Source organism: Macrotis lagotis, chromosome 8, assembly GCF_037893015.1.
Source record: "Macrotis lagotis isolate mMagLag1 chromosome 8, bilby.v1.9.chrom.fasta, whole genome shotgun sequence".
Taxonomy (NCBI): domain Eukaryota; kingdom Metazoa; phylum Chordata; class Mammalia; order Peramelemorphia; family Peramelidae; genus Macrotis; species Macrotis lagotis.
This window is the reverse complement of record NC_133665.1, coordinates 61,113,142-61,139,821: the sequence shown is the minus strand read 5'-3', so window position 1 is coordinate 61,139,821 and position 26,680 is coordinate 61,113,142. Positions and strand designations below refer to the sequence as shown.

The following is a 26,680-nucleotide window of genomic DNA, read 5'->3' as shown; positions in this document are numbered from 1 at the left end:
TCCCAAATCTCTAAATTCAGCCCCAGACCCTCACCGGAGCTTTGATCTTGAATTACCAGTTAGTTGCCTGTTGGTCATTTCAAAATGGCTGTTCCAGAAACATCTCAAACTCAACATCGCCAAATTCAAACATATTATTTCCCCCTTCAAGCACACCCTCCTTCCAAACTACCCTATTTCTATCAAAGGCATTGCCATTCTTCTAGTCACTCAGATTTGTAACCTTGGCTTTAGCCTGGATTCTTCACATGTCCAACAGTTTCCAAATCTTGCAGTTTCATTCTCTACATAATTTCTTATTCATAATCCCTTCTTTTTACCAACACAGCCCAGATCCATTCATCTCTCTTCTAGATTATTGCATCAGCCTCCTAATTAGTCTCCAATTTCTCACCAGTTCACTCCATTTTCACTGCCAGAATGATTTTTCCTTAAACATGGATTTGGCCACATCACTTCCTAACTCCATCACTTCCAATAGCTTCCTACTGCCAAAAGGATAATCTCTAAACTCTTCTATTTAACTTTTTAAGCTCTTCACAACTGACCCCCAGCCCCTTTCCAGCCTTATATTACTCTCCCTCCTGCACTCTGTGTTTCAGCTATATTGGCCTTTCTCACACATTCCATCTTCTGTCTTCATACCTTAGGCTGTCCCTCTCTTCTTTTAATATTCAGCATAAGCAGCATCTTCTACATGAAGTCTTTCAGATCTCCATCCCTCCCAAACTACCCTGTATTTACCTGCTTTGCATGTATTTACATTTATCACTTTCTATTCACACTGTGTATATTTTTAGGTATAGTAATTGTCTTCTCCATTAGAAGGTAAGCTGATTGCCAGGACTGGTTATTCTCATCACCTTGCCCCTCCTAACATTCCTCTCCTCTCCTTTTCCAACTTGCCTTTATCCTCTACTCATTACTCTCTCTGAGTTCCCCTCAATACAAAAAACTCATCCATTGACCTCAGACTGGGATATATATTAAAGAGGACTGACTTGGAGGCTTTCAGGGTTGGGGCAGAAAGGAATCTAACTATATTCTCTGGATATATCTCAGGAATTCAAGAATCTTGCTCACCATTTCCAAGGTTTGCCACCCCAGACAGGGGTAACACATTCCCATACTGACTCTGGGTCTCATTCCCTGGAGACATCACTTTGAAGAACCTGACCCCAGAAAGAAAGAGAAACTATAATACAAACCTAAGGGGCTGTGGAGAAACTAAAGAGTAGGAGAAATAAAAAGGGACCTGAGGACTAGGCAATTTAATGGAAAGGGCACTGAACTTGGAGTCAAAACCCTGGGTTTGAATCCTGTTTCTCACATTTACTAGTTGTGTGACTTTGGGCAAATCCCTTAAGTTCTTTGAGTCCCAGTCTCCTGATCTGTGAAATAAGGAATATAATATCTCAGTTTCCTTATCTACAAAATTAGGAATATAATAACCATCTCATAGACTTCTTGTGAGGAAAACTCACAAAAAGGGTTTTAGAAACATGAATGACTGCTATTGACTACTAAGGAAGAAATGAGGGGAAGGGAATGGGGGAATAGAATCTTAGCCCCAGAATAGGGTTGCTAGCTTGGGATGAGGTTCAAGGGGACTGAGATTTCTTCACACTGAGTTTTCTTACCCTCTGGTACGATCAGTCATCCGCTTCCTTTTTCTCCGTGAAATCAGGGCTAGCCAGGATCAGAGGAGGGTTTAGGTTGGGATCAGTCAGAAAGGCTGGAATTGGGGAGGAAGACTAGACATACAGACACACATATAGGGCAGGAGGCTACCACAGCATGGAGGCCACTCCTTAGGGAAGTTCAAACCAAGATTATGATGGAGTAGGGGCCAGGACCGGGACCAGGACAGGGACAGGGACAGGAACAGGGGAGAAGGAAGTGGTCTCTCACCTTTCTGAACTTGAAGGAACCCAACCAGGGTACCCAGACAGAAGGACACATAGGTCAGAGTTACAACTGGAATCTTCCAGCCTCCAGCCCCCAAAAGCCAACGCCATATTGCTGCAGAATGAGAAGAACTATGAGATGGGAGAATATCTTTCTCAACAATCAGAGATAAGTACTGAATGAGAAGAACTATGAGATGGGAGAATATCTTTCTCAACAATCAGAGATAAGTACTAAGGCTGTGAAATAGGGAATCCCCATATACTAGCCCATCACAACTCTCACATTCACACCCCACAAACTGCTCCAAGAAGAATGAATGAAGACTTCTCTTGACTTTCAAAAGAAAGCTATGGTGGACATGACTTCCTACCTGGCTGGGAGATGACTTTCAGTTCGATGCTGATAGTGAGGTTGCCACTTTTACAGAGGTAAGAACCAGCATCCTGGGGAACAACTCGGGGCAAAATTAGCAGGGTACCTTCTCCTTCAGTTCCTATAACCCAGAACTCCCGGACTGGGAGACCCTTTCCCAGTTCTAGGCTCAGGAGTGAAATGTTTTGCTCAGGGCGCCAGTGAATCCATGATGTGGGGCCCTGGGTAAGATCAGATGGAGGATGTCCACAGGTCAGCCAGAGGGGAGATCCTGGGTCCACAGTCTGTTCCAAATTATCTGGGGGAGAAAGACCACAGTTCAACTTATTAATTTATTCATTCACAGAATCTCAGAGTTGGAAGGGTCTTTGGTTTTTCACTTAATCCAACTCCTAGCACTCTAAGAATCTTCTCAACTTGATTATCAAGTCTTCAAACCAGGATCTCAAGAGATTGGAAAAATATGAGAAGATTACAGACTAAGTACTCATGACTAAGTCCAGCTTCCTTTCATTACCTTTAAGAAGCATATCAAAAAAAAAGTAAAAAAAAAAATAACAGAGGGGGGAGGAGATAAAGGAAAGAAAATCAGATGAGAAAACTATGATAGGAGGGTCACAGAGGTGCAGTGATTTACCTAGGCTCATCGATTTCGTGAGTATCAGAGGTGGGATTTGAACCCAGGTTTTCCTAGTGTCAACTTCAGCACTCTATTCACTATACCATACCACTCACCTTCCATCAATCAATAAACACTAAGTACCTAAAAAAATTCAAATAGTAACTTAAAATAAGAGTACATGAATTAATAGATATAGATATAATTTACTGCATAAAGGAAAATAAATCTCCAGAAAAAAGCACATTAATATATTCAGAAGCAAAAAAAGGAATATTAATATTTAAAATATTTTTAAAAGAACTAGAATCTGTAAAAATAAATATAAAATAAAATGTAAACATAAGAAGTTGACCATGTTAATAAACTGGCATGGTGCATAGAGTACTGGGCTTGGAATTGGAAAATGTAAATTCAAATTTAGGCTCAGACCTTTACTAGCTGTATGACTGTAGGTAAGTCACTTAACCAGTTTGTCTCAATTTCCAATTGTAAAATGGGGGTAAATAATAGCACCTATTTAGAAGGGTTGTTGTGAAAATCAAATGAGATAGAACAAAACAAAAATAATTCAAGGGGCTAGAATACAATACCTTTCATTTTGTCATCTCAAATTAAAAAAAAAGCAAGAGTTGTAAACATGATCTTAGATTAGGCAGAAGATAAGACAGATAGATTCTGTCAAGAGGGATGAACCAGACAAACTACCTTGTACTTAAAGGCATCATATATATTCTGTACTCATAGACTAAAAGACCTACTAAGAACATGAAGGAAAAGTTAGTTGAAACACAAAAAATAACTAAACAATAATGCATCAATAGGAAAATTTTGATGTTCCTCCTTCAAAATTTAATGGATCTAACAAAAATTTTAAAAAATTACAAATTCAGAGTTAAATTTGATAGACAAAAGAAGTATATTACATGGGAATTTGAAAGAGTAAGCTAATATTTTGCAGACTCATGGAACCATTATTTTTAAAAAAATCATATCCTAAGGCATCAAGAATTCACAAATTAGTACAAAAAGGAAGAAATCTTAACCATATTCTTTACAGACTATATTGCTATAAAATAGACATCAATGAGGAAAATATGAACAAAAGAAATAGAACTAAATAGAGACTAAAAATTATCTCCTAAGTAATGAATGGATCTAAAGCTGAATCATAGAAACATTTTTATATAAGGATATAAACTTATACATACATATATATATATGTTCAAGAGAATAATATCAGTGACACAACATAGAAAAAGTTATATGATACAGCTAAAGCAGTCAGTGGCAGATTTAAATCTCTGAACTCTTACGTTTATAAAAAAAGCAAAACAGAGGTCACACAAATTAAAAAACCAAAAAACTAAAAATCCCAATATAAGCCCAAAAGAAGAAATTTTGAGTTTCTAAATACATATTTTAAACTGAGCCAATAAATAAAACAAAAAACTTTTTAAAAATGCCAATAAAAATAATAATCAACTAATTTAATTTTTTAAGAAAAAAGAAAAAGAAAACAAAATTAGCAAAATTAAAAATGAGAAGATAACAATTAATAGAGTAAAAATAAAGAAAAGTATTACAAACTAGAATATCTAGTTGTTTTTGTTGTTGAAATCTGTGATTTCTTTTTCATAGAGAACTTCCCAGTATAGGAAACTCCCTCTAGCAATGAATATCAATAATTCCTGTAATATATTCTTATAAATTTGCTTAAGGAGATTTATAAGTTTCTTGCCCATGTCCACGTAGTCAGTATATGCCAAAGACAGGCCTTGAATTCAAGTATTCTTGACTCCAAGGTCAATCCTCTCTTCAGGATGCAACACTGCCTCTTGTATGTAGTTCTATGCCAACAAAATTAAAAGTCTAAATGGAAAAAAAATAACTAAATGAAAAAAGTCTAAATAGAATAGATTGATAACTACAAAAATACAAAATTCTGAGGAAATAGAAATGAGAAATTAATAAGCCATAAATGAACTGTTCCAGAAGCAGAGTGATTTACATGTCCCTTCTAGAAAATATTTAAAGATCAAATAATCCTCATGCTATATAAACTATTTGCAAAAATAGTGAAAGATGTCCCACATTCCCCAATTGACAAATGGTCAAAGGTTATGCAAAGGCAATTTACAGATGAGGAGATCAAAGCAATCCATAGTCATATGGAAAAATTGCTCTAAATCATTGCTTATTAGAGAAATGCAAATTAAAGCTTCTCTGAGGTACCACCTCACACCTCTCAGACTGGCCAATATGACCAGAAAGGATAATGATCATTGTTGGAAGGGTTGTGGGAAATCTGTGACACTATTACATTGTTGGTGGAGCTGTGAACTCATCCAACCTTTCTGGAGAGCAATTTGGAACTATACCCAAAGGGCAACAAAAATGTACATACCCTTTGATCCAGCAATACCACTATTGGGTCTATACCCTGAAGAGATGATGAAAAAGGGTAAAAACATCACTTGTACAAAAATATTCATAGCAGCCCTGTTTGTGGTGGCAAAGAATTGGAAATTGAGTGAATGTCCCTCAATTGGGGAATGGCTTAGCAAACTGTGGTATATGTATGTCATGGAACACTATTGTTCTATTAGAAAGGGATGGGAACTCAGGAAAGCCTGGAGGGATTTGCATGAACTGATGCTGAGTGAGATGAGCAGAACCAGAAAAAACACTGTACATCCTAACAGCAACATGGAGGTGATGGTCAACCTTGACGGATTCACTCATTCCATCAATGCAACAATCAGGGACAATTTGGGGCTGTCTGCAATAGAGAATACCATTTATATCCAGAGAAAGAACTGTAGAGTTTGAACAAAGACCAAGGACTATTACCTTTAATTTAGAAAAAAAAGTTGATATTTTATTGTCTGATCTTGCTATCTCTTATACTTTATGTTTCTTCCTTAAGGATATGATTTCTTTCTCATCACATTCAACTCGGATCAATGTATACCATGGAAACAATGTAAAGACTGGCAAATTGCCTTCTGTGGGGGATGGGAAGGGAGGTAAGATTAGGGGAAAAATTTTAAAACTCAAAAATTTTATTAAAAAAGGTGTCCCACTAAATTAGTTCTATGAAACAAACACGGTTCTTTTTTTAAAAATTTATTTAAGGGGCAATGGAGTTAAGTGACTTGCCCAAGGTCACACAGCTAGGCAATTATTAAGTGTCTGAGGCCAGATTTGAACTCGGGTTCTCTTGACTCCAGGGCCAACACTCTATCCACTGCACCACCTAGCTGCCCCCAACAAATACGGTTATAATACCCAACTCACGGAAGGAAAAAGCAGAAAAAGAGAATAATAGATCATTATCACTTATTAATGTTAATACAAAAATGTTAAACAGAATACCATCAAAGGTAATATAGCAACATTTACAAAAAAAGATTGATCATTTCCAAGTTGGATTTATACTAGTATAATAGTAAGTACATATTCTCAGAGTGTTTCTGACAGCATCTTCCCAAGTGGAAAAGCTTAGGGAGCCTGCATTCAAGAGGTTTTGTAGTAATGTAATTATTACATTATTAATATAATTTTGTAATTAATGTCATAGAAGATGCTTGGAGCAAGAGGAATGAGCTCTTGTATACATTCTGCAACTGATTCTGATCTACAAACTACAAGGTTAGGAGAAGCTTTTATGATTAATTAGGTGCCTTCAAAAGCTATTAACAGCCCAAACCTCCATGACTCTTTTCTTAGGCTATTCTTTCTTGACTTGACTTCTTTGGGGATGGCATCCAGAGAGAGACAATACTATAAAGACAGAAGTCTTGGGCCTGCTCCCCAATGAGTCCAACAGAGATACAGAGAAATAGATCTTGGTTCCTTCACGTCTGAATTTCTTCCTTTTAGGTGAAAGAATTAGAGGCTCTAACCTTGTTGATTTTTAAATGACTGAGAGAACAAGGCTCCTGGCATCCAGGCATCTCTGCATCTGGGTTGTGCAATTCACCCTGCATGATATCCCAAGGAATATGGTATGACACATCAGCAGTGAAACAAAGACTCATCTGGCAACCATGCCACATTTAGACATAAACTTTGTAAAGTTTCATGGAGTTAAATCAGTGCCCTAAGTCATTGCTGAGAGGACATTGGGGATTCCTCTGATGATTCCCAAGGACTGGGGATACATACCTCTTGATGACTAGTTGATGGAAACTTAAGTAAATGAACTCTCGTCAGAAGAGACATCTCCTCTGTGGTCCATAGAAATGAACTATAAAACAGTCCCTCTCTTTTACTCTTTTTTGTTTTGCATGTTTGTTTGTTTTTTCTTTTGAATTTCTCTTTTCCCTCACTCCCAGGAGCAGAAAATGGAAACTTACAATAAAAGCACATGGTAAGGGGTAGTTAGATAGCCCAGTGGATAGAGTACAGGCCCTGGAGTCAGGACGACCTGAGTTCAAATCCAACCTCAGACACTTAATAATTACCTAGCTGTTTGACCTTGAGCAAATCACTTAACCCCATTGCCTGGCAAAAAACAAAAACTGGGTGGGGAAAAGCACATGGTAAGCATCTTGTGCTTCCCCAGATGGGTTTGAAAGGGGAATTTTTGAACCTCCAGTTCCACTCCGTTTACAGCCTTTCTGTTTCACTTTCTGAGTACAAGTCAAAGATTAACAATCCTGACTATAGTATTTCCAGACCTGGGGATTACCTCATGGCTAATTCTGAATTTCAAAGTTCATGAATTTGAGAGTTAGGCACTGATCTCCCAAATGGAGATTTCCTTAACTGCTCACTTCTCAGAAAAGAAAAAAATTCAGTAGCTAAATCTGGCCAAGAGGCCATGTCAACCCTCCATGACATTGTGAGTTACTCAGTGCAAATCTGAAGTAAATGGACAATATTTGTTTAACAGTTCCCCAAAGTGTCTTTACTTTCTCAAAAAGAGTCTAATTAGCTATTTGATTGTTTTATGTCTCCTGTATTTACTCACAGATGTAAGTCCTTTGTTATGATAGGTGATATAAAGGATTTTATTTTCTTAGCACCTATAATGTCCATTAATAAAAGTATAGAAGTTGAGCAGCCTATTATCTACTTTAGGGGAAACAGGTTATGTCTAGGCTTTGTTTTTGAGATTTCCCTAAGATTTTAGTTGGGGCATAACAAGTCAAAGGGATAAACTTTTCTATTGAGGTTAGGATTTAGTCTAGTCTGTGTGGGCCCAGTCTTTCAAGGAACCCAGAACCAGAGTGACAAAAACAAACAAAAAGAAAGAAAACCACATAATTGTATCACTAACATCTGGAAAAGCCTTCAGCAAACTGCAATAATTCATTTATGACTTAAAAATAGTACTGGAATGATCTTTCTTCAATATGATTATTTAGTTGGTTAAAACCAAATTAAAATTGGTTAAAACCAAAAGAGATAGTATTGTATTGTAATGGAGAGACACAAAAAGTTTTCCCTAAAAGATCAGGGGTAAAGCAAAGATGCCTGTATTATCAATAACTGATATAATACTATAAAATCTGATTGTCGCAATAAGACAAGGAAAAGAAATTAGTGAAATAAGCATTAACAAAGCAGAAGCAAAAACAAACCCATCTGAGAACAAAATAATGGTTTATTTAGAAAATTCTTGAAAATGATCAGAAAATTAATTGAGATAATAGTTTCAGCATAGAACCACAATACAAAATAATTCTACAAAAATAATCAGTACTTCCACATATCACTAAAAATCAACAGGGAAAATAGAAAACAACTTGTCTTATAATAACAACAACATACATTAAATATCTAAGAACTAACATACTAGGATACAACTAGCATTTGTATAATAAAATCATAAAATAATTTATATAACTGCTATGAGAGTAGACCTTGTCTCCATGTTATCTCTTATCTCCACTCTGAATGAGGAATGAAAGGAATTAATATGAATTTTAATGTGAAGCTTTAGGGTAACTTCTTTCCTCTAAAATAAATTTGTTTACCAAAAACTGAAGTAGCAGCTTCTCCCAGACAATGGAGATGGCTCCTTTCCTGAGCAGTGGAATACTGAAGTTTATTACTAAGTAATATATAACTGAACATCCTGAATTGATATTGATCTGAGGTCTCTATTAGCTTCAGCTGTCTTGAATCCCACTATCTCTCTGCATTGTCATTTCTCAACCCTTCCTCAAACTTGTCATTTGCACTCTTTCTTAGGAAAAAAGGATCAACAACCTTAATGGACTTGCTCATTCCATCAGTGCAACCATCAGGCACAAAGAATTGTGGGGTTTGAACAAAGACCAAAGACTATTACCTTTAATTTTTAAAAACACGTTATCTTATTATATAATTTTGCTGTCTCTTATACTTCATTTTTCTTCCTTAAGGATACGATTTCTCTCGTCACATTCAACTTAGATCAATGTATACCATGGAAGCAATGTAAAGACTAACAGACTGCCTTCCAAGGGGGGTGGGAGGAGGGAAGTGGGATTAGGGGGGAAATTGTAAAATTCAAAATAAATAAATAAAAAGTGAATTAAAAAAAGAAAAAAGGATCAAGAGCCCAAATAGATGGATTTGCATTTTCAAGAAGGAGGGCTACCTCTCCCCTAAAAACTGGAGGAAAGGAGGAGACATCAACAGATGTTGGTATGATTTAGAACTGGGAAGAAGGGGGGAAATTGGCTCTTAGCTCCAATTTTTTTTTTAGTTAAGTATTTGAAGTCCTCTGCTGAGAGAGAGAAGGAAAGGAGAAAGTCTGCCAGGTTCATTCTAGGGTTTTAAAAATGCTAAAAAAAAAAATCTTCATTTGTATAGAATACTTCATAAATCTGGCATAACCAGCTCACTAATTTTGATCCCATCCAGAACTCAAGGGAAAATAACTAAAAAAATATAACTTGTGTCTCATTTTTCTTCTATATCCATTCTATATGTCCTACCAAAAACAAAACAAAACAACCAAATCTACCTACTCACATTATAGACTAGAATACTTTTACCCTAAAAAAGGAACTCATTATTCAACAAAAACCACTGAAACAATTCAATAGCTTGGAAGAAAATGAGTTTAAACTAACATTTTATACCATAAATCATAATATAACCCAAAATACTAAATGATACAAATATAAAAAAACAATTGAATTAAAAAGTAATAGAAGAAACACACACACACACACACACACACCCGTAGAAAGGGGGAAAGCATCAAGTAAGAAAATAGTAAACTGACAAATATATTCAGGAGTTTTTGTTTTAAACCTATTATATCCCTTGCCGAGTTGTATTGGAGAGAGAAATTGGATTAATTCTAGTCTGATATCACTCTCAAAAGTAGACAAAAGAAGGAACAAACACCTAGCCACAGCCTTCCTCCTATTCCCCCCAAAAAGAAAAATGACAGATTCCCTTATAGAGAAGTAGGCAAGATTCTAGGGATATCTATCCTGCCTACCCATGAGCCATACATCTATATGAAAAGATAACCTATGGGGATATATGTATCATACAAGATATGAATGGGCACATTCATTTTACAAGCACAAGTGTGTTGAAGTGAGCTCATATAAGCTTGCTTGAACAAATGGTTTAATTTTTATTATTATTAATTTATTTAATTTTAAATTTGAGTAAATTTTCAGTAAAAATTTTTATCTCAAAAACTGGCAAATGCTACAAATCAGGACTTGAGTTATTATTTTGCTGAATATTAAATTCAAGAAAGTGATTGAGAAAATGCTAATCAGATTAAATTAAAATTGCCTCATATGTGTGTATGTTGTTTTCCTGTTAGCCAGTTATTGAACATTTACCAATACATCCCTGTTTCCATATGTAATATTTCCCTCAAAACTCACTAACCTAATTCATATTATCACTGGATGATTGGGTTCTCAGAAAGATGACTTTTCCTAGCCCCAGGGCTTGAGATAAACCCTCCTGAGACTAGTTCAAAAGCCCCCACCACTGTGCTTCCCTTTAGTCAGTTAGTAGACCGAATCTTTTAGCAAATGTGTTTATTCAAATATATTCAGTCAAAGTAAGAATAGTGTTACAAATAATTTCCCTCAAATACTTGGGGTACACTTTCCCATAAACATATCTAAAATCCAGTAGAGGGAAAAGAATGGGCATAAACTAAAAAATACAAAAGCAATGATACATTCATGTAGGGAAAATATTTAACCAAGGCAAGTCTCAAAACTGCAAGGCATCAGTTCTCTTTTTGAAGCTGATACTCAGAGAACATTTACAGGGTGGTTGGACCTGGGTAAGTTGGGGGTTGGGAGGAGATGGGGCCAAGTATGGTATTTGAATTGCATCTACATGAAAAGAGAGAATCTATGAGATGAAGGAAAGGAGTGCATTCTAAGGCCAGAGAGACAGAAATAAGAAATGGGGTGCTATGTGTGAGGATAAGAAAGAAGGCCACTTTAGAACTCAGAATGGATAGCAGAAGTAATTTCCAATGAGACCAGAGAAATAAAATAGGACTACAAAAGGTTTTTAAAATCTAAATAAAAGAGCTTATATTTTATCCTAAAAACCAATAGAAAGTCACTATTACTGGTTGAATAAGAGAGTTACATGATCAGATATGGTCTTAAAGAAAATCACTTTGGTATTGCTTTGTAAAATGGAGCAGAGTGGAGAGACACTAGAGGCAGGAAAGCTCATGCAAAAATACAGGAGAGAAGTATGACAGTTGGGTGGTGCAGTGAATGAAATGCTCTTTCTGGAGTCAGGAAGATCTGAGTTCAAGTTCAGCCTTAGGTATTTTCTAGCTATATGACCCTGGGCAACACAGAGAAAGGTAATGAAGGCCTGAACTAAGGTGGTAGCTCTGTGAATAGAGAGGAGTAGGATAGAAGAGATGTTGTGAAGGTAGAAATGGAAAGATTTAGTTATTGAATGGATGTGGGGAGGAAGTGAAGAGTACAGGAAAATACCAATATTATGAAACGAGATGACTAGTAGGATAGTGATATCTTCAACAAAAACAGAGGAGTTTGGAGGAGATAAGGGTTTAGTGATGATGAGCTCAGTTTTAGACATGTTGAATCTAAAACGTCTCATATAATTTTGACATACAAATTGAAAATAAATTTGAAATGTGCAATAGGCTATTGGTGATGCAGGATTGAAGATCAAGGGAATCTTTCTCTTTGACTTCATTGAGTTTACATACAAAAATGTCAGAGGTTATGAACAATTTAGTGACTTTTCTCACAGAGTAGTCCCATTGGTAATAGCAAAAAGTTGGATGCAAATTGTACTCAGTGATGGGAGAACAGTCAAATAAAGCACTTTAGGATGATATGGGAACATAGGGATGGGGATAGGGATTTCATTGATACAGGTTGGTAGCTTTCTTAGAGAATTGGCTGGTACACTGAGAGGTTAAGTGATTTGCCATAAGGTAGTAAGGCTTAGATGAAGTGATACAGAGTAAAGGAAACAATGCAAGTAAGAGTAGTAAAAAGGATCCTGGTTTTGGAGTCAGAAGTCCTGAAGTTAATGGTACCACAAATTAGGATCCTGACTCAGTCTTGCCATAAAAATATCAATAATAGCTAGCATTTGTATAGCATCTATTATATTACATATTTTATACTATATTATTTTGTATAATATATATATAATTTATATATTATATACTTTATAAATATTATCTCACAACGACCTTGTGAGGTAGGTGCTGTTATCATGCCCATTTTATAGTTAAGAAGACTGAGGCAAACAGAGGTTTCTAAGTAACAGCTCAAAGTCACATATCTAAGAGAATGTCTGAGACGATTTAAATTCATATCTTCCTTGATAGAGACCTACTCTAAATTCATATCTTCCTTAATAGAGACCTACTCTATCCACTGCACCATCTAAGTCCCTTAATCATCTAAGCCTCGGGTTCCTTATCTATAGAATGAAGGCACTAGGCTAGATCATCTGTAAGACCCATTTAAGCCCCAAATATATGATTCCTTTATAGTAGGAGCCATCCTTTCTCCCCCTCCCCCCATCTACCTTGATAGAACATGCCTAGTTAGAGTCATGATTCCTAGCTCCATATGGAAGCTTTGGGATGGGAGTTTGGGGCCATATTCTGGACAAATATGACATCTTTAAGAGCCTTGCATTGTGAGATGAGTGTTTATTGGTTACGGAACAAGATCTGAGGACTTAGTGAATGTACTAAAAGTAGGAGAGGATCTCTCCCCTTTTTCAATTTCAAGTCATGTTTCAATGTTTATCTGGAGAGTTGGGTCAGGTTCCATTGTCCTTCCCCAGACTTAGTGTGGCCACAAGTACATGGAAGCTAAAAGACATAACCTGCCTCTTGTGTTTTGGTTCTTTCTTAAACTTAAGCAAACTTTAGGGGAAGCTTGTTGGCCCTGGAGTCAGGAAGATTTATCTTCCTGAGGCCAAATCTGATAACAGACACTTGCTAGCTGAATGCCCCAGGGGAAGTCACCTAACCCTTTTTGCCTCACTTTCTTCATCTGTAAAATGAGCTGGTGAAAGAAGTGGTATGTCAATCCAGTATCTTTGCCAAGAAAATCTCAAATGGGATTGCAAAGAATTAAACACAATTGAACAACAATGAATTTATACAAATGATTATTGACATGGAGGTATAACCAGACAAGTTAAGGGACTTAAGGTAGCTAGATGGCTCAGTGATAGAGAGATGGAACTCGAGTCAGGAAGACTTGATTTAAATCCAACTTCAAACATTTACTAACTGTGTGACTTTGAGTAGGTCACTTAACTTTAGAGGACTAGGGTCTCATTCTAGTTGGAACTGACTCATAGAAAGTAAAATTTCTTCAGTGAAGAAGACAGTCACTGACAACAGGATTAATCCAAACCTTGCCATTTTACCAATAGATATATAGGAGGAGTTGTTTAGACAATGAAGTGAAAAATGTCTAATGTCTTGCAAACTACTAAATGATCTGAGGAAGTTTAAGTACTAGGAAAAACAACTGTTCCAGTAGATGCTAAATTCTGTTCTGCTAATGTACATGTGAATCTTTTATGACATTTTTTAGTGTCTAGAGTTGTTTATATTCCCTACTTGATTCATATTGTACAATAAATATTTTTTATTCTTCCCATTTGAGGGAAGATCCTAGATACAAGCTAATAATTAAAATCATCTCTTGGGGTGTCTGAGGAAGGGGATTTAATGAGTCACTGAATGTGAGAACTCCTCCCAGAACTGAACCTGGTTCAACTGCATACCTAAGGACAGAATGGGCAATGAGTGATGTGTCCCTACTCTGAGATAACGACAGCAGATCCTCACGGTTAGTTACCAAGTTCCCAAAAGAATATATTAAATGATGAAAAAACTCAGGTTAGGTTTGATGGTATCAACTGGTCAAATTTAAATTCCTTATTTAATTTTTTAAACAATCAATAAATTTCAGAAGTATAAAATTGCAGAATTATCATTGGGTAAGCCCTCTAAGAGTCTGGTGTCTTTCTCAGCTGCAGGGAGGAAATATACTTTGTAGGTTTGGGGTTTTTTGCCTGAGTTTGCCTCTCTTATAAAAATAAAATGTAAGGAACAAAATGCAACAACCAAAACCATTTGGTTACAAATAAAAAGCAAGGATCAGCAGAGAGAACTAAGTAAGGAAGAATAAGAAACCATAGAATTCAATAAATTTAATTTCTGCAAAGGTAATTTCTTACTTTCTCAGCTGATATTTTCAAATAGGATGTTGCACTTTTTGCAAAATTTTGGTTTCTATGGGGCAGCTAGGTGGCACAGTGGATAGAGTACCAGCCCTGGAGTCAGGAGTACATGAGTTCAAATCTGGCCTCAGACACTTAATAATTACCTAGTCGTGTGGCCTTGGGCAAGCCACTTAACCCCATTGCCTTGCAAAAAACCTAAAAGAAAAAATTCAGTTTCTAAATGACTAACAAAACCATACCCTTTAATGCAAAGATACCACTGCTATCATATACTTTAAGGAAGTAAATGACACAAAGATCCTATTTACACCTAAATATTCATAGCAACAATTTTATTGTAGCAAAGAGCTGAAAATAATGTGGACAGATTCATTGGGAAATCATGCTACATGAACAAATAGAATGCTTCTGACCCATAAGCAATGATGAATATGGAGAATACAGAGTAGCATGAGAATAAAGTATACACAAACCAAGAAAATAATTTGCAGAGTGATTATATCAGGATAACTAGAAAAGGCATACACAAAGGAAATATTGCTGTATAATTATAATGACTGATCATTACCTTAGAGAAGAATTCATAAAACACACTTTGCTCTTACAGAGGAACTTAAAGAGAGGGTAGAGGAAATAAGCATGTGGAATATTATAAACATTATCAGACACAAGTGATGTGTTCACTGGTTTTGCTAAACTATTCATCCTCCTACCCCATTTTTTTTCTAATCTTTGTAATAAGGAGGAGAGGCATTCAGTAATAAAAGGGCTGTAAAAAACAAAATAAAGCAACAAAAATGAAATGAAAAATTTTAGAAACCATATTTATCAATAAAACAAATAAAAAGCAATAACAACTTCCCAAACCAGATGAAATTATTTGTTTTATCAACATAAACAAACAAAAGTTCAAGTAAGGAGGAATCCAATATCTTCCAAGTCAGTCCACTTCATTTTGGACAGCAATAATTGTTGAAAAGTTTTCCTTACTATTAAGTCACAGTATAACTCACCCATTACTCTTAGTTCACACTCACTACACCTAGTTCATAAGCTAGAGAAGGAAATGACAAACCACTCTAATATCTTTTGGGGAAGTTAGGTGGTATAGTGGTTGGAGTTCTAGCCTTGTGGGGCAGCTAGGATAGAGCACTGGCTCTGAAGTCAGAAGGACCTGAGTTCTAGGCCTTGAGAAAGAAAGACCTGAGTTCAAATCCAGTCTCAGACCCTTACTCCCAGGCAATTCACTTAACCCTATTTGCCTCAATTTCCTCATCAGTAAAATAAGCTAGAGAAGGAAATGTCAGACTACTCCAGTACCTTTGCCAGGAAACCTCAAATGGGCTTGGATTTAGTTTAAACATTCCTTACAAGATGTAATTATTATTTATAGGACAGATCTTCAAATACTTGAGGACAGCTATCATGTCTTCCCTAAGTCTTCTCTTCTCCAGGCTAAGTATCTCCAGTTCCTTCAACTTATATTCTTATGGCATAATGTCCACACTCTTCACCTTTTTGGTCACCTTCCTCTGGACACTCTTCAGTGTATCAACATTTTCCCTATGTCCATATATACATACATTATATATATATATATATATATATATATATATATATATATATGGAGAGAGAGAGAGAGAGAGAGAGAGAGAGGAGATATATGTGTGTGTAAACCATTGTACCTGCCACTGGGAGAGACATAAGACAAAGGGTTTGCCCTCACAGGGTTTAGAGTATATTGAAGGGGTAAGAATAAAAAGGATGTTTGTTGTAAACTTGGAATACTGGAATTTATTTGCGGGGGTGGTTATGAAGCATAGCTGATATTTTCTAATATTTAGTTTTCCCCCATTCCCTCTCTGGACCAAGTCAAGGGGGATGTGAAGAAAATTTATTGTAACCTAGTAAAAATAAGGGGGCTTAGTGTAATCCCACAGCCCTGGGGGTCCTCAATACTATTTCAGGAAGATTATAAAGTCAAAATTATTTTTATAATAATGCTAAAATGCTTTACTTTCTAAACATGGTAAACATCAACAGATATAATCCAAATAAACAAAATCTCTGGTGGGGGAGGGGTGTCCCCAATAATTTTAAAGACTTCTTAAGAGTCCTGAGAAGAAAGGGTCCTGAAAACTATAGATAATCACTAAGATTCTTTCCAAGTAGCACAGTGAAATGAAAAGAATATTGATTTGGAATCAGAACTACATTGAAATGCTCACTGAATTACTTTCTACTGTAGCTGTATGAGACCTTGGGCAAGTCACTCAACCACTCCAGGTCTCAGTTTCTACATCTGATAAAAATGAAAAGATTGGTCAAGATAGCCTTTAAGGTTCCATCCAGATCTAAATCTATAACCCTGTGAATATGAAAAGAGGACAAAACCTCCTTCCTCAAGTCAATGTAAAGGACTCCTGATGGACTAAGCAAAAATTCTTATTGTAGAGTCAGAGAATTTACTTAATCTTATACAGTGGACAGCCTATCAAAAAAATTTGATCATGTACCACCAAATAGAACTACATTTATTTATTTATAAATTATAAATATATATGTATATATCTGTGTGTGTATGTGTGTGTTTGCTACCGTATTAATGCTTCTACATTATAAAACTTGCACAAAAATAGATACTGGAAAAAAAAAAGATGAGGTAAGCAGTAAAATAGTGTTTGATACCAAAGTCAATAGAAAGTCAATGGAATTTACTGATACAGTCAGATCTACCACCTATCTTCCCATGTTCTAACAGCTGTACCTCTTAGGGTCATGCAATGGATCCCTCAGGAGACCACTGGTCTACAGACTTAGATTTACCATTCATAATGGAGATGGGATAGGTTATAAAAGAGTGTTATAGGACCAAATACAAGAAGCCAAGATGGGAATAACCCTAGGAATGATCTTCAGGTTTAGAGAACCACAGAACCCAGGAAGACTCTGGAGAATTTTCTCTAGATTTGGTATCCCCCAGTCTGTACTAAGCTGCTTTATTTTACCTGTGCTTTCAATTGCCTTCACCTTCTCTTTTATTTAATAAAAACTCATATTTTTATGGCCCCTTAAAGTTTACAAAGCATTTTCTCCATAATAAACCCACAAGATAGGAAGTCTATTATTATCTACATTTGACACATGAGGAAACTAAGGTTCAGAGGAAATAAGATGGTCATAGAGCTAATATATATCAAGCCAGGATTCATACCCGCTCAATTCCAAATTCAGTGCTCTTTCCATAACAGCATTGTGAATTTATATTTTTTTCTTTTGTAACCTCCATAAAAGTCCTCCTTAGAAGCCTGGTATGGAGATGGTCCTGGTTTCTTGAAGCCATGCTAATGGAGTACTATCCTGTCAGGTCCTGCCAAGCTGGAAAAGCTTAGCAAACAGGCCCAGCCACAAACTTTATGTTTGCCATCCCAGAACCCAGTCTAGTTCACTGAAATCTGACTCCTCATAGCAAGATTAGTGAGCAGGTGATGAGTTGTTTGGGTCACACCCACTCCTAAAATCACAAAATGTTAGAGCCCTAAAAAATTTCAAAGACTGTCAAACCCAAGGGCTCTTAACCTTTTATTCCTTTGGAGTCCTTTAGCAGTTTAGTAACACTTTCTGATCCTTTCTCAGAATAATGGTTTTAAATGCATAAAATCATTACAGAACCTTTCATAGGAAAACAATTATACTGGATTATAGTTATTGAAATATTTAAAAAACAAGCTTACAGACCTACAGCCACCTCCCATACTCCCCACATGTATCCCCCCTTAACAATACATAATCCTGGAGCCACTAGGAGGCTCAGTGGATAGCGCACCAGCCCTAGAATCAGGAGAACCTGAGTTCAAATTTGACCTCAGACCTTTAAAAATTGCCTAGCTCTCTGACCTTTGGTAAATTACTCTTAACCCTGTTGCCTTAAATAAACAAAGATTTAAAAAAACACATAGTCCTTCATTTTACAAAAGAAGAAACAAGCCTAAAAGGCACAGAGGCAATTGAAGAGATTTATCTAGGTTGGAATCTGAACCTAGATCTTCTCATAATAAACTCCAGTGTCTTTGTACATTCTTCTGCCACATTGTTGGCTGTTTTGATGGAGAAAGTGCCTCCCAGACATCATCAAAGCAGTAGACCTTTTGACATATGGAAGTATTCCATATTTATAAAAATTCTTGCTAAAACACAAGATAGTTCAGATGTGATAAAGCAAAGATGTAGGAAATGAGGGAGCAGTCTAGAGAATGCATTGGACTTAGAATCTGGGGTTCTAGGTTTAAATTCTAGTTCTAGTTTTGATTCTAATACCAGTTGTATGACCATGGGAAGTCACATGAATTCTCTGAGCCTCAGTTCCTAAGTCTGTAAAAGGGGAATACAGTCACCATTACTTCCTACCTTACAGGATTATCATGAAGCAAATGCTTCCTGAACCTGAAAACCTAGGGACAAATTAGGACATAGTAAATTACATACAAAGTACTAGGAGATTACAGGATCACAGGAAATTTAGTCAGCCATCAGGGTCAATTCATATTCCAAAAAGAAAAAAACCACTAAAACATACCCAAAGTGGTTATTCAGCATCTACTTGAAGATTTCCAGTGAGGAACACCCTACTCCTTACTTCTTGAGGTAATCCTTTCCACCTCTAGAGCATTTCTAATTATTCAAGAAGTTTTTCATTATATCAAAGCCTATAATTTGCCTCTCTTCCATCAGAAGCCCTTCAAAGCTTGAATACAGATCAGATAAAGGAGAGACCTGGGAACCAAGGAAGGTTTCATAAAGGAGGTACCAGAAATGTTTGGAAGGATCAATATGATGTCAACATGGGAAGGAAGCAAGTATTTATTTTTATTTATTTATTTGGCAAAGCAATGGGATTAAGTGGCTTGCCCAAGGACACACAGCTAGTTAGTGTCAAATGTCTGATATCAGATTTGAATTCAGGTCCTCCTGACTCCAGAACCAATGCTCTATCCACGTAACTGCCCCAAGCAAGCATTGTGAAATGCTTTATAGATATTATCTCACTTGATCCTTACAATAACCCTTAGAGGTAGATGCTATTATTATGGGTGGAGATAAAGTGACTTGCCCAAAAATGACACAACTAATAGGTATCTAAGGCTGGATTTGAATTCATATCTTTCTGAATCTCCAGTGCTTCTATACTGTGGAATATTAAGAAAGCAGCTCCTGTTGTTTAATCATTAATAATATTAAGTAGTATTTATGTGCTTCATATTAAGCATTTCACAAATAATACCTTATTTGATCCTCACAGCAACTTTTGTGGGTAGGTGCTGTTATCCCCATCTTTATAGGTGAGGAAAGTGAGGCAAACAGAGATCAAGCAACTTGGCCAAGATCACACAGCTAGTACGTGTCTGCAGTTGGATTTGAACCCAGGTCTTCCTGACTCCAGACCCAGGGTTCTATCCACTTTCCCTCCTATTGACCTCCACCCGGTGTACTTGACCTAGATCACATTTGCTTAGCTGCCTCTTACCTTTCCTTCCCACACCCCCACACTTACCCTCTGTTTGGTTGTGATCAGCACATGGAGTGAAGGGAATCCATAGCTCAGGTTTGCCCTCAGCCCATACATATAGTTGAGTGGAAAGATCAGGCTGGACCCTCAATTTTGAAAAATGAGAAGGTATGGAGGATGCCTTCCTAAGACCACAGCCCTTTAGGCCTGTAGCATTCCACCGGAAGAGTTCACCTGGAAACACAATGATGGAGAGAGATGAACACAGAGAGAGGTCAAGGATGACTGGGAGCTGAGCCCAAGGTCATTCACCCCCCTCTGGAGGGAGATCACTCCTAGTCTGATCTTTATATCCCAGAGTATCTCCCTCAGACCTAGTTTTAATGACTCCATTAGCCTCCTTGGTCATTCTCCCATCTATTCTGCCCGCTAACAATAACAAACTCTTTTCCTTCAGTCTCCCAACAACAAGCCATCTAGGAATCCTAAGATGTAGAGCTGACAAAGACCTTCTCAATCATCCAGTCTGAACCTCCTCATTTTACAGATGATGAAACTGAGACCCAAAATAAAAGAGAAAATATGACTAGCTCACGAGCCCACAAGGAGGAAGTGACTGAATCTAGATTCAAACCCTTATCTTTTTACCCCAATTCTAATGTTCCTTCCATGATACCATCCATATCGTTTCTCAGCAGAATAGGAGACTGAGACCTAGAGTCAATCCCTTCCCCAGCCCTTCTTCTCTCTACTGAGCCCAAAACTTCAGGTTCCCCTCACCCCACCCCCTACCCCCCAATCCCCAGTCTGGCCCCTCACCACTGTCTTTGACACTGATTGCAGCCCTCAGATTCGACTCTTGCTTTGGGAGGTGTCCCCATTCACAGAGGTAGAAGCCCCCAGACTTGACTGAGATGTTATAGATGAAGAGGGAGACATTCAAGGGTCCCACCTGGGCCCCCAGCCCTGGGCCTTTCAGGGTTAGTTGCTGCAAAGAGGACAGCTGCCCTCCTCCAGACCAGGTGATGGGCTCAAAGGATCCATGTCGGGGTCCAGTCAGACATGGGAGCACTGCATTCATCCCCTCTATGGAGAGAGAGCAAGAGAGCAGAATCGGAGAGAAAGGGTGAGGAAGAGGTGGTGTGAGTCTGAAGCCTAAGAACAAGCTTAATCTTTCACAAGTTACAAGATCACAGGTCCTGTTAACATCATTTTTTTCTCTAAGCTTTAATTTCCTCATCTATCTAAGAAGGTGAGAAACATTTGCACTATACTATGTCCCAGGGTTGCTATTAACTGGTTCAAAAAAATTAAAATCAAAATATGAGTTTTTTTCATCATCTCCATTTCTTTCCCCCCCCATAATCAATCCAACCCTACCTTAAGCCCAGAATACAATGGTTCCCTTGGTTCCTTCCCAATAAAACACTGTTTAGATTGGAAAGGTCCACAGAAGGTCCTTTCTGTGGATCATCTCATCTGTTCTCCAGTCTCATTTTGTAAAGGAAGAAAATGAAGCCCAGGGAGAGGTAAACTGTCTAAGGTCACACAATAATAGGGGCCAAGCTGGGACGAACACCCCCCACATCTCTACTTCCTACCTTCAGTCTCCACACTCAATGGGTCTTGGGGCTCAGCATGCTGTGGGGTAAGAAAGAAAAAGAGGAGGAAAAAGATGAAAAGGGGCTGCTGCATGGCGAGTAGGGTTATAGCTCCGCTGGGTGCCCAGATCAGCAAGGTGGATGCTGGCGTAGGCAGGGGCTGGTGGGAGTTGCTGAACCAAGACCATGGTTGCCTTGTCAGAGGCAGCCTGCCTACCCCGTTGTCCCAGGGAGGAAGGGAGGCTGCCCACAGCCAGGTCCCCTAGGGGACACACACTTCTCCCCAAATAACCCCAGGCTTCTCTTCACTTCCCTACATTCATACAAACATAGAAGAGTATATATGTGTATGTATATATGTGTGTGTATGTATTTATACAGAAACCTATGAGAATCCATGAATTTATCAAATGTAGTCTGTCTCACCATCCATCTCAATTTGATTCAATAATCAATGCACTACACTAGAGACAGAGGATTAAAAAAAAACAAACTGAAGAAGAGCCCTTGCCCACAGGGTCCGTCTCTTCTTAGACCCTATATACCTTATACCTTATACCTTTACTTTTCCCTTTTAAAGCTGGTACATGGTTTAACAGACTGTTCAATTCAAAGACCAAACACACTCAAAACACAGGAAAAGGATCTAGGTTAGACAATATAATCACACTCCATGAGTTGACATTTTGGAAGCATTGCAGGTTTTGGAGAAATATGATTGCTAGTATCAGGACTTTTTCCTCACTACCAGACAGCCCAATGATCTGCCTTTTCAGACTAATTTCAGGTCAAGAAATATTTATCAGGGGTCTACAAAGTCCTAGGCACTATCTGGTCACTAGGGGTACAAAGATTAATCAATCGATAAACATTTATTAAATGCCTACTCTGAGCTAGGCAAGGAGCCTGAGTGCTGGAGGGACATAAAGAAGCAAAATACAATCCCTGCCCTCAAGGAGTAATGCTCTAATGTGCAAATACATATATAGAAAGTATGCTATATAAAGAATAAATAGGAAATGATTAACAAAGGGAATTAGGAAAAGCTGGGGAAAGCTTCCAGTCAAAGCAGAGATTTAAATTGGAAATTAAAAGGAAACCAGGGAAGTCAGATGTCAGAGGGGAAGAGGGGTAACATTCCAGGCATGGAATTTAGCCAGAGAGAATGCCTGGAGTCAAGAGATGTCAAGAGTGTCTTGAAAATATATTTTGAAAAAAAAAAACAAACAATATTAGAGCTAAAAAACTTAGAACTTACAACACAGCATATTAGAACTGGAAGGAATGCTAGACATTTAATGCAGTGGTTCTCAAACTTTTTGGTCCTCTTTACATTCTAAAAACTCATTGAGGACCACAAAGTTTTTGCTTATGTGGTTATGTTTACCAACATTTACTGTATCAGAACTTTAAATATTTTAGCATAACTATGAAAATAATTTTGATTTCATAGACCCACCTGAGAAGGTCCAGGGGTTCCAAGATGATACTTTGAGAACCATTGATTTAATCAAACTTCCTGCACTTATTTAATCAAACTATCTGCACTTAAATGTCAAATAAGATGACTCAGGAAAAAAAAGGATCATATCATAACTGCAAGTATTGTGTATCATGTATGTATAGCTTGCTTTTCCTTTTAAGTACATTATAAATTCATCATATAGCTTTCAAATTTGTCAGATTTATCTGTTCCTTTTGGACCTTCCTTATGTTCTTTAAACTATTTCAATGACCCCCCTTTTTTTACAATCCCTCTCACATCCTCCCACCACCCCATTGAAAAAAAGAAAAGGAAAACCCTTATAATAAATATGCCTAGTCAAAACAAATTTCCATACAGGGAGATTCCTATCCGAAAATGTGAATCATTCTGTACTGTGAGTCTATAACCTTTCAGTTAGGAAATGGATAACAAGCTTCCTCATCAGTTATCTGGAATCATGGCTGGTCATTTTTCTCAAGAATCTCATTTTACAGAAAAGGAAACTAAGACTCAAGGTAAAAATAACTTGCCCAAGGTCACATAGAGCATCAGGGATGTACAAGACTACAACCCCAGTATCCAGACTCCAAACCTGTGGTTGGTGGTTTGTCTTTTTTTTTCCTCCTTCCATTATTTGCACAACAAGCCTCAGAGAGAGTAAGAGCTGGCCTAGTGAGGCTTCATACCTCTGTTGCTATTATTTCCTGACCTGAGGCTGCCCCCTCCCACTTCCCCAACCCACAGCTTCCTGTTTGTGACAGACAACCCTCAGGAGACCACCACAGGTGGCCAACCCTGGCCTTCCTTCTGGTCATGAGTGAGGTGAAGTGAGTCCAGACTGTCAAGACTTTAAGAGAGGAAGGAGGACAGGGGATAGGAGAAGTGGGTACTGGGCCCATGTGGAAGCATGGGGTAGCATTTGAAAACAACTTTCACTCTCTTATTCGTGAATTAACAAAAATATTTTGGGCCATTACTAGTTGTCCTGACCCATGTCTTGCCACTGGACTCTGATGACTCTAGAAGAGAGATTGGAGCTGATAACTTTGCACAGTTCTGCCTCACTTAAATCCAATTCACTTGCAAGTCAAGACACCATGCTCCTGATCTCATTGGTCCTCTTCCAGAGCAAAGGACCACACCAACAACACACAAAAAATATTAAGCACCAACTAGGTCCTTCCACTGGCAACTTCCTGTGAAGGAATGCAGATAACTAGAGGAATTCTGAATTCTTGGTCCAGTATATTCCATCAGTGGATCAGTCTTTGTCAGATAAAAACTGATAACTCACCTGTGGCATTAATTCCTTTATGTAACCTAGGGCTAGATTCTTGAGCATGCTCCCCTGGCCCCATTATATTTATCTACTTAAATACAAGGGTGGTTTAACAAGGGCTCTTATATGATGAGATCCCAACATAACTTTTAAGACTCATTTCCCATTACTTCCATGCATAAAAACCTATTCTCTGGTCACACTGAACTCCTTATATTGTTTTCTGAACATCTTGTCCCTTCAATACCTTCCCCTCACCGATGCCCATCAATTGGAGAATGGCTGAACAAATGGTTGAATGTGATGAGTACTATTGTTCTGTAAGAAATCATGAGTGGGGGGGGGGCGGCTAGGTGGTGTTGTGGATAAAGCACCGGCCCTGGAGTCAGGAGTACCTGGGTTCAAATTCAGTCTCAGACACCTAATAATTACCTATCTGTGTGGCCTTGGGCAAGCTACTTAACCCCAATTGCCTTGCAAAAACCTAAAAAAAACAAAAACAAAAAAAAAGAAATCATGAGTGGGTGAATTTCAGAAAAGCCTGGAAAAACTTGCATAAACTGATGCTGAGTGAAGTGAGCACAACCAGGAGAACATTGTATATATTAAAGCAATATTGTGTGATGATTAGCTATGATGGACTTAGCTTCTCTCAATAGTTCAATGATCAAGGACAATTCTAAAAGACTTGGATTGGAAAATGCCATCCACATCCAGAGAGTTTGAATGCAAACCAAACAATATATCATTTTCACTTTTTAAAACTTGTTTTATTTTTTCTTTCTCATTTTTTCCTTTTAGTTCTGATTCTCCTTTCACAACATGACTAAAATGGAAATATGTGTAACATGATTGTACATATATATCCTATATCAAACTATTTGCTGTCATTGGTGTGTGGGATAAAAATCCACCTTAAAAAATACAGAGACTCCTCTGAGCAAATAATTATTTTGGCTTTTCTTGAGAAAAGGGCACACTCCAAGTCTCACAAATGATTTTTATCCCTGAGAGGACTTCACTAGGAATATTAAATCTTAAGAGGGAATTTTCCACTCACTGGGGAAGGGGGAGAGGAAGGAAGGAGGTAGAAAAATATGGAACTCAAAATCGTGCCAAAAAAATGAAAGTTCAAAACTATCTTTGCATGTTATTAGATAAAATAATTCAAAAACTTCCCTTCACATCTCTTCGATTTGAAATTTCATTTTAAATGTTCAAATGTCAGTTCCTCTATGAAGCCTTCCCTGATCCCTCCTCAATAGCCCAGCTTCATACAACTGCCAGAACTAACCTCGTTTTTGTATTGACCTGATCATGTCACTCCTCAAAAAAATCTTCAATGACTCTATTGCCCATGGATTAAATTTCAGTCTCCTTTGATTGTCATTCAAAAACATCTGCAATTTGGCCTCACTCAATCCTTCAGCCTTATTGCATTTCCTTCCACTCTGAGTCAACTAGACCTTTTCTGTCCTGTCTTCCTACTTCATTGCCTTTCTTTGTCCATGATGTTTCTTATGCTTGGGAATGCCTTCCTTCGCCCTACTTTTCCCAGCATCTAAAGCCCATCTCTATTCTATATGAAGTCAAAAGGGTAAAGTTATTAAAACTGAGCTCCAAAGAAAACTTCCTGGAAGAGGACAGTAAGTCCTTGATAAGTATGTATTTATCGGGGCGGCTAGGTGGCGCAGTGGATAGAGCACCAGCCCTGAAGGCAGGAGTACCTGAGTTCAAATCCAACCTCAGACACGTAATGACCTAGCTGTGTGGCCTTGGGCAAGCCACTTAACCCCACTGCCTTGCAAAAACCTAAAACAAATTATTTATGAAGCTATTAGTGGGTGGCAGTCCTTGGGGCAAAGGCAAAAAATAGCTCCTACTCTCAAACAGCTCGCAATCTACTGGGGTCAGAGATACACTAGAATACAGGTTAAGTTGGAAAAAATCAGCAGAAGAAAGAGACTGCATGGCAGCGCGCGGTGTGGCGACGGGGCAGAATTCGAACCCAGGTCTCCATTCAATGCCCTTTCACAAAGTCTCGGCGCGCTGGAATGGCCGCGGAGGCTGCGCTGTGAGTAGGTCTACGAAAGCGAGCCGTGCCCGCTTGGAAGCACCCGCTCCCTCCGGGAGATGGGCCTGGATGCGGCCCAGGAACCCGCGCCGCCCCGCGCCGGGCGCCCGCACCATCCGGAACCTCCCG

General features: G+C 37.9%; 1 protein-coding gene across 4 annotated transcripts in view; it reads right to left on the bottom strand.

Moving 5' to 3' along the window:
* Nucleotides 1–26,609, bottom strand: part of CD19 (CD19 molecule) — a 34,878-nt gene extending 8,269 nt beyond the window's left edge. For 2 of the 4 annotated variants that reach the window (XM_074197365.1, XM_074197366.1), the window contains exons 1-7: nucleotides 21,713–21,870; nucleotides 20,931–21,197; nucleotides 20,157–20,345; nucleotides 2,282–2,581; nucleotides 1,912–2,022; nucleotides 1,641–1,689; nucleotides 1,084–1,172 (exon numbers count right to left, since the gene is read on the bottom strand). In XM_074197365.1, coding sequence (XP_074053466.1) covers nucleotides 1,084–1,172; nucleotides 1,641–1,689; nucleotides 1,912–2,022; nucleotides 2,282–2,581; nucleotides 20,157–20,345; nucleotides 20,931–21,197; nucleotides 21,713–21,806 — 1,099 coding nt within the window. In that variant the 5' untranslated portion in view covers nucleotides 21,807–21,870. Of the gene's footprint in view, nucleotides 1–1,083; nucleotides 1,173–1,640; nucleotides 1,690–1,911; nucleotides 2,023–2,281; nucleotides 2,582–20,156; nucleotides 20,346–20,930; nucleotides 21,198–21,712; nucleotides 21,951–25,771 lie in introns of those variants that run through there. The other 2 variants (XM_074197367.1, XM_074197368.1) reach the window with 2 other exon arrangements.
* Nucleotides 26,610–26,680: the final 71 nt, after the last annotated feature.